Source organism: Cherax quadricarinatus, chromosome 61, assembly GCF_038502225.1.
Source record: "Cherax quadricarinatus isolate ZL_2023a chromosome 61, ASM3850222v1, whole genome shotgun sequence".
Lineage (NCBI taxonomy): Eukaryota > Metazoa > Arthropoda > Malacostraca > Decapoda > Parastacidae > Cherax > Cherax quadricarinatus.
In genome coordinates, this window is record NC_091352.1 from 2,536,133 (window position 1) to 2,543,577 (window position 7,445).

General features: G+C 43.7%; 1 protein-coding gene and 1 non-coding gene across 2 annotated transcripts; one reads left to right on the forward strand and one right to left on the reverse strand.

Annotated features, from left to right (window-relative positions):
• Positions 1-679: 679 nt before the first annotated feature.
• LOC128699536 (U4atac minor spliceosomal RNA) lies at positions 680-797 on the forward strand. The gene has a single exon (XR_008408618.1). It is a non-coding gene; the product is annotated as a U4atac minor spliceosomal RNA (small nuclear RNA).
• On the reverse strand, positions 689-7,145 carry LOC128699284 (uncharacterized). The gene is made up of 3 exons (XM_053791889.2): positions 6,964-7,145; positions 4,949-5,048; positions 689-4,484 (listed from the first exon to the last, which is right to left on the reverse strand). Exons 1-3 carry the CDS (start codon positions 6,979-6,981, stop codon positions 3,832-3,834), a joined length of 771 nt encoding a protein of 256 aa, XP_053647864.1. The 5' UTR covers positions 6,982-7,145; the 3' UTR covers positions 689-3,831.
• Between the last annotated feature and the right edge of the window lie 300 nt (positions 7,146-7,445).

Below are 7,445 nucleotides of genomic sequence, written 5' to 3' on the forward strand. Positions count from 1 at the left end.
GACTTCATACAATTCACTGCTGCTGCTCTCCCTAATCAATGGAGATCAACTGCCATAATGGAAATAAATCACATTGCTTGACTTGACTAGGATATCAATGGTTAAGTTATGTATAGTTTGCTATATAGAGCCGTTGCACAGTTGTAATTTACAATATGAGACATTTTTAACACATTTCCCTTTTCTGGACCAGACGTGATTGCCTCCCGTTCTACAAGCTCTATATGAAGGACTGGGTCAAATTTTTTCTTGGTTAAAGTAATAAGTGATAAAAGATTCGGTTTTCCTAGGTTAATTTGCATACATATATTACTATATAAGACAACTGTAGGAAAATTAATTTATGTATTGAATCTGAATAAAAAGTTGCATGCTCTCTCATCATCTTACAGTAGTTACCCAATAAAATTTTAGAACGTTTTCTTTAATAAATAAACTTTAGTTACCCATAGAAAACTTTATTTTACTTAATTTATAATATTTTCATTTAAAAAATGTTTAATCTATCGTAAATATAATTAAATTAACTAAGATTTATTAAAAAAAAAAATGTAAATACTAACAAAGGAAAAAGATGTAACAAAATAAAAATTTATTCAAAATTTACATAAAATTTTCAAAAATGTAGTTTTAGAAAAAAAATTAATTATTTTAAATATATTTAAGAATTTTTAAACGTGACGTCCTTATCTCGGGGACACGCAAGGACAGTGATCGTAATGTGAGTCCTTGTTGTGCTACGCCCATGATATCAGTGCTGCATCATGGTAACCTACCATGTTGCAATTTTTGTAGTCTCTTTACTCTATAAGAGGCATAAATAGGACTGGTGGTGCTCTTTTGTTGAGGAACGTGATTGTTGATCCCTGGCTTGAGACGCACTGGTTATACCAGTACTGAACTAGTTGGTTATACCAGTGTTGCACAAGTTGGGTATACCAGTACTGAACTAGTTGGTGGCCTGGTGGCTAAAGCTCCCGCTTCACACACGGAGGGCCCGGGTTCGATTCCCGGCGGGTGGAAATTCCGACACGTTTCCTTACACCTATTGTCCTGTTCACCTAGCAGCAAATAGGTACCTGGGTATTAGTCGACTGGTGTGGGTCGCATCCTGGGGGACAAGATTAAGGACCCCAATGGAAATAAGTTACAGTCCTCGAAGACGCACTGACTTTCTTGGGTTATCCTGGGTGGCTAACCCTCCGGGGTTAAAAATCCGAACGAAATCTTATCTTATCTTACCAGTACTGAACTAGTTGGGTATACCAGTACTGAATTAGTTGGGTATACCAGTACTGAACTAGTATACCAGTACTGACCGAAAACAATCCAAACTTGAGTCAGTATCGCGGCTGGAACAATTGACAACCTAGAATAATACTTGGGTCCATCATGGTTCATATTGAACCATCCTGGACCACCATCATGGTTCATATTGAACCATCCTGGACCACCATCATGGTTCATATTGAACCATCCTGGACCACCATCATGGTTCATATTGAACCATCATGGACCACCATCATGGTTCATATTGAACCATCCTGGACCACCATCATGGTTCATATTGAACCATCCTGGACCACCATCATGGTTCATATTGAACCATCCTGGACCACCATCATGGTTCATATTGAACCATCCTGGACCACCATCATGGTTCATCTTGAACCATCCTGGACCACCATCATGGTTCATCTTGAACCATCCTGGACCATGATGGTCCCTCCTGGACCACAATGCACCAACTAATATTACAATATATATCTTCTCAAAAATTATTTCAATGTCAATTAGAATTTTAAAAATTTGTTTAATGACTCAAATTATTTAGTCGACGATGTTAATATATTGTTAAACTGAGAAATAAATAGTCGGTATATTATAATATTCACGGAGAAGCGCTAAAACCACAGGGGGCCATTAAGCACCTCCCATCTGCCCTTCCCAAGGGAGAGGGGAGGTAACTGAAGCTGCGTGGATCAAGAGCCCTTTACTTGCATTAAGGTCCTTCCTCCCTTCCCCTCCCCGTCTTCACATCTTAAAGAAGTTTGGATCAAAACTGAAAGAACCGGGTTCGAACCCTGGGTGACACTGCAGTAAGTAGGTAGCTGGGTGTTGTGGGTGGCATCCTGGGGAAGGACCATAATGTAAGCCACAGTGAGCAGCTTTCTTGGTTATCCTGGGTTGTTATTGTTATTATTATTATTGTCACAAGAAAGCTCTAAAATCCTGGGCTTCGTGGTAAAGTGAATCCATTATCGGGATTGGTAACTCCTTCGGGATTAGTAATCCAAAGAATGGATGTGAACCCGAGTCTCGGGAGGATAAGGCGAGTGAACACGAAGTGCGATCCACACTCATGCCATTAAGAAGAAAGAAGGGAAGATGCAACTTAGAAATAGGCTCTTCTTTCTTTTCGTCTTCTCTTCTTCTTCTTCTTCTTCTTCTTCTTCTTATTATTATTATTATTATTATTATTATTATTATTATTATTATTATTATTATTATTTGCACACTGCTCATGTACCCAATTTTGCTTAATTAAAGAAAGATGATATAGTGGCAAGTGAGAGTAATGTCTATTAATACATGAGTTCCTTTTTAATCAATTCTGATGAATTAACAATGAATAACGTGTTGGTAATAATGTATTAACATTTATTTAAGAGTCAATACGTGAGCCACAGCAGGACTAGATCACAGCAGCCGGAGATGCAGATACGAGGAGCGACACCAACTGGTTGATTGACGAAGAACTCTCACGTCGGAAGACATGAGAAGTGATGATATGGAGAAAAGACGAGTCATCTCTACTGGATATGTTACAGTACTGGGACTTTGGTCATGTCATTTGGAGTGACCGAGGTCTCGTGAGTGTAACGTATTCGTTAAACAAGTGCCGAGTGCATGCACTGTGTTCTGGCATCTATACTGTCAGTATTAATGTACTTTCTATATTCAGAAACTATGGTATCTTATGAAACAGTATATTATATGATAGTATCTTATATGATAGTATCTTGTATAACAGTATTTTATATGATAGTATCTTATGAATCTCTAAGTCTTTCCACATCACCTTACGTATATAATTAGATCTCTAGTAAGGTTAGGTAAGGTTTGTCAGGAAACAGGACAAGTGTTTCCTGGCGCTGATCTTGATCATATGATGACCCACAGCTTGGGCTTTTGGTCATCAGACGGAGTCCTTCCACTGGCTTACTCCTCCACCCCTTTAAAAATTATGGTTATGCTTATAACCATAATAATATCTCTAGTTCTTCATACTCAGAAGATAGTCACTGTCTCCGCCTTCTTCCGCCTTTACGCTAGTGAAGGGCTCTTGATCCAAAGCATTAGAACCACCCTCTCCTTTCATGGATCAACCCTGATTACCTCCCACTCATCCAGGTGCTGCATAACCCAAGAATATTAGGGCTCCATTTGAGTCTGAAAGTCTCCATCCCCATTCCCCCGAGTCACCCATCGACGCCTAAAGACTTCGGACCGACCACCTTCAACGACGTCCTTCAGTCGAACTCAGAAACTCCCCTTTAAGATAACGTTGGTTGGGTTAGAAAGGTTGTCGACTGAAGGAGGGGTCATTCAGGTTGCACGTTACCTGTCCACCACCAGTCAAGGATACTGTAAAGAACAAAGAGGCACAATACCGTGACTGGAACAATACACAAATATCCAGCACATAGGAGAGAGGAGCTTTACACACGTCTCTAATCTAACTAGCCCCACATTTTCTCTGCTGTGCTCTGTGAATGATGACTACAAACAGTACTAAATTTATATAATGCGAGAAACATGACGAATATATTAGGGAGCAGAGTAGGATGAGCTAGGAGCAGCAGCAGGCGCCCCATAGGATGGGCTTGGAGCAGCAGGCGCCCCATAGGATGGGCTAGGGGCAGGAGGTGCACCGTAGGACGGACTAGGAGCAGCAGCAGGTGCCCCGTAGGATGGGCTAGGAGCAGGAGGTGCCCCGTAGGACGGACTAGGAGCAGCAGCAGGTGCCCCGTAAGATGGGCTAGGAGCAGCAGGTGCCCCATAGGATGGGCTAGGAGCAGCAGGTGCCCCGTAGGATGGGCTAGGAGCAGGAGGTGCCCCATAGGACGGACTAGGAGCAGCAGGTGCTCCATACGACGGGCTAGGAGCCTTTGGAGGGGGTCCATAAGATGGGCTAGGAGCAGGTGCTCCATAAGATGGGCTAGGAGCCTTGGGAGGAGCTCCATAGGATGGGCTAGGAGCCTTTGGAGGAGCTCCATAGGATGGGCTAGGAGCCTTTGGAGGAGCTCCATAGGATGGGCTAGGAGCCTTTGGAGGAGCTCCATAGGATGGGCTAGGAGGAGCACCATATGAGGTGCTAGGCTTCTTTCCTTTACTCCTGCTGCGACTCCGTCTGAAGAGACTGAAGATTGGAGACCTCTTGGTTCTCTTCGAGGGATCCAGGACCGCCAGGTCTCCTCTAACTGCAAACCCCAAAGAATTAAGAACACAAACTGTTATTATTATTATTATCATTATTATTCCAGGTGCAGAATAACCCTTATGGCTTTAACTATTCTCAGTGCTACTACTACTAATAATAATTACAGAATAATAATAGCAATAATAATAAAAATAATAATGCTATTGGCGCTAACGAAGTATATTTTTAGGATCAATAGAGAGACTGCAAGAATGGGAGAGGATAGAGCAGTGAAAATAAAGTTGTAAACGGAAAAGAAGAGATAGGAGAGACAGTGTAAGTGACCTGACAACTTCGGATGGGTTATGCCGGAGTGATTTTTGTTACGTAGTGACGAGGCTGTCAGTGAAGCGAGGGAGATAAACATGATGCACTTGAGGATGAACGAGAGTGAGAGGAAGATGAATATGAGAGGAAGATGAGTATGAGAGGAACGTGAATGTATGCGAGAGTATTTATACTCACGCTTGGTGATGCCTTCGACTTCCCTGGCGATCTGCGTCACCCCAACACCAACATTCTGACCCACCATCAACGCCACCACCACTACCACCGCCGCCGTCACCTGGGGGAGAAGATGACATAACTGACGACCTTAGGTAACTGCTAGTAAGACTCTGGGTTATTGTTGTCACTCTACTGATGGGTCCTGTGAGGTCCCTGGCACGTCCAGAGGCGACAAACATCCGAGGGACTGATAAATAAGACACTTTTGCAACATTTGGGTATCTTTCTGGAAACTTTTCGCTTTCCAGTGGCTTCTTCAGTCCAATGCAGAGGAAGGTAGACGATGAGAAGTTTGAGGTAATCAGTCCATCGACTCCATACTGAGGGACTGAGTGCCTCATCTTCTGCCTTTACGTATATCTACTCGGTATTGCACTGATGAAGCCAGTGATTAGCGAAACGTCTTCAGATAAACATAAACATGTGTATAATTCCTTATCATGTCGCTATTTCATATCATTATCGTAATAAAACACCTAACAAGACCATGGGTGTCTTTAGTTACTTATCTGGAGGATGTTCCGGGGGTCAACGCCCCCGCGGCCCGGTCCACGACCAGACCTCTCGGTGGATCAGGACCTGATCAACCAGGCTGTTACTGCTGGCCGCACGTAGTCCAACATAGGAACCACAGCCCGGCTGATCGGGTATTGACTTTAGGTGTCTGTCCAGTTCCATCTTGAAGGCAGCCAGGAATCTATTGGTAATTCCCCAAAGTATATACATTGGAACCTCGGTACTCGAACTTAATTTGTTCCAGAAGGCTGTTCGAGTGCCAGTCTGTTCGAATACCGAATTGTTCGAGTACGGAGCTGTTCGAGTACCGAGGTTCCACTGTATATACGAGAGGGTCATCATACATACCCTCACCAACTATTTGCTTAACTGGGTTTAAATCCTATCGGCTGCTCAAGGGTCGTGAAGGTTGTTTTAAAAATAAGGTGTCTATATTTTTTTGTTAAGACAGGCTTAATGAGTGTCGTGCAGTCGATAGGATTTAAACCCCCGGTTAACCAAACCAGTCATACCGAATCCTGCACTTTTCTCAACACTGGCGAAAAAGAGCACAGGGCGAGACACAAATTTGTCTCAGTGTCACCCCTTACTGTGCTTAGTCTTACCACTTACTGTGCTCAGCCTTACCACTTACTGTGCTCAGCCTTACCACTTACTGTGCTCAGCCTTACCACTTACTGTGCTCAGCCTTACCACTTACTGTGCTCAGCCTTACCACTTACTGTGCTCAGTCTTGCCACTTACTGTGCTCAGCCTTACCACTTACTGTGCTCAGCCTTACCACTTACTGTGCTCAGTCTTGCCACTTACTGTGCTCAGCCTTACCACTTACTGTGCTCAGCCTTACCACTTACTGTGCTCAGCCTTACCACTTACTGTGCTCAGCCTTACCACTTACTGTGCTCAGTCTTGCCACTTACTGTGCTCAGCCTTACCACTTACTGTGCTCAGTCTTGCCACTTACTGTGCTCAGCCTTACCACTTACTGTGCTCAGCCTTACCACTTACTGTGCTCAGCCTTACCACTTACTGTGCTCAGCCTTACCACTTACTGTGCTCAGCCTTACCACTTACTGTGCTCAGCCTTACCACTTACTGAGTTCTATATTACCACTTACTGAGTTCTATATTACCACTTACTGAGCTCTATATTACCACTCACTGAGTTCTATATTACCACTTACTGAGCTCAGTCTCACCACTTACAGAGCCTTGAAGGGGACGAGGTGTCTTAATGCTGCTGATTATCTCTTAATCCAAGGAACTGGCGCTATTCCTTCTTAGATCAAAACAGACCACCTCTGCTTTCCCAGCGCTGTATGACCCTAATGGGTCTAGCGCTTCTTTTTGATAATAATAATAATAATAATAATAATAATCTGCTCACCCCGGCGTCAACCCCCCCCCCCGTCCTCCCAGTCATGATGGAATGAACAAACGCCGGAAACCTGACGTACCACTCTCATGGATAACATGATTTGTTGTTGTGTCTCGTGTAGGACCCAGCAGCTGGAGGAAGGGAGTCCTGCGTTACTCAAGGAGGAGCAGCAGGAAGGGGGAGATGGTCCTAACAGGATGCTGACGCGGGAGATGTGTTGATGCTGTAATTAGTTACAGGTTGGTCGGTGCTGTTCCAGCTCGGGTCTCCTCCAGATGGAGATGCTCTAAGTCTCCCCTGGTTTATATATCTTACTTTCACTCTCCTCTGTCGCGTTGCCAGTTAATGTTATGCTGGGGTGTTTTTTACGTGACGTGTGTGTGTTTGAGTGTGTGTGCTTGTGTGTGTTTGAGTGTGTGTGCTTGTGTGTGTTTGAGTGTGTGTGCTTGTGTGTGTGTGTGTGCTTGAGTGTGTGTGCTTGTGTGTGTGTGTGTTTGTGTATGCGTGTGTGTGTGTGTGTTAAGTATGCACACACACACACACACACACACACACACACCT

Excerpts from the sequence above, each read along its gene's own strand:
- LOC128699284 (XM_053791889.2), bottom strand. Across the intron at positions 4,485-4,948 it reads AGTCGAAGGCATCACCAAGC|TTAGAGGAGACCTGGCGGTC; the intron begins GTGAGTATAAAT and ends TGGGGTTTGCAG.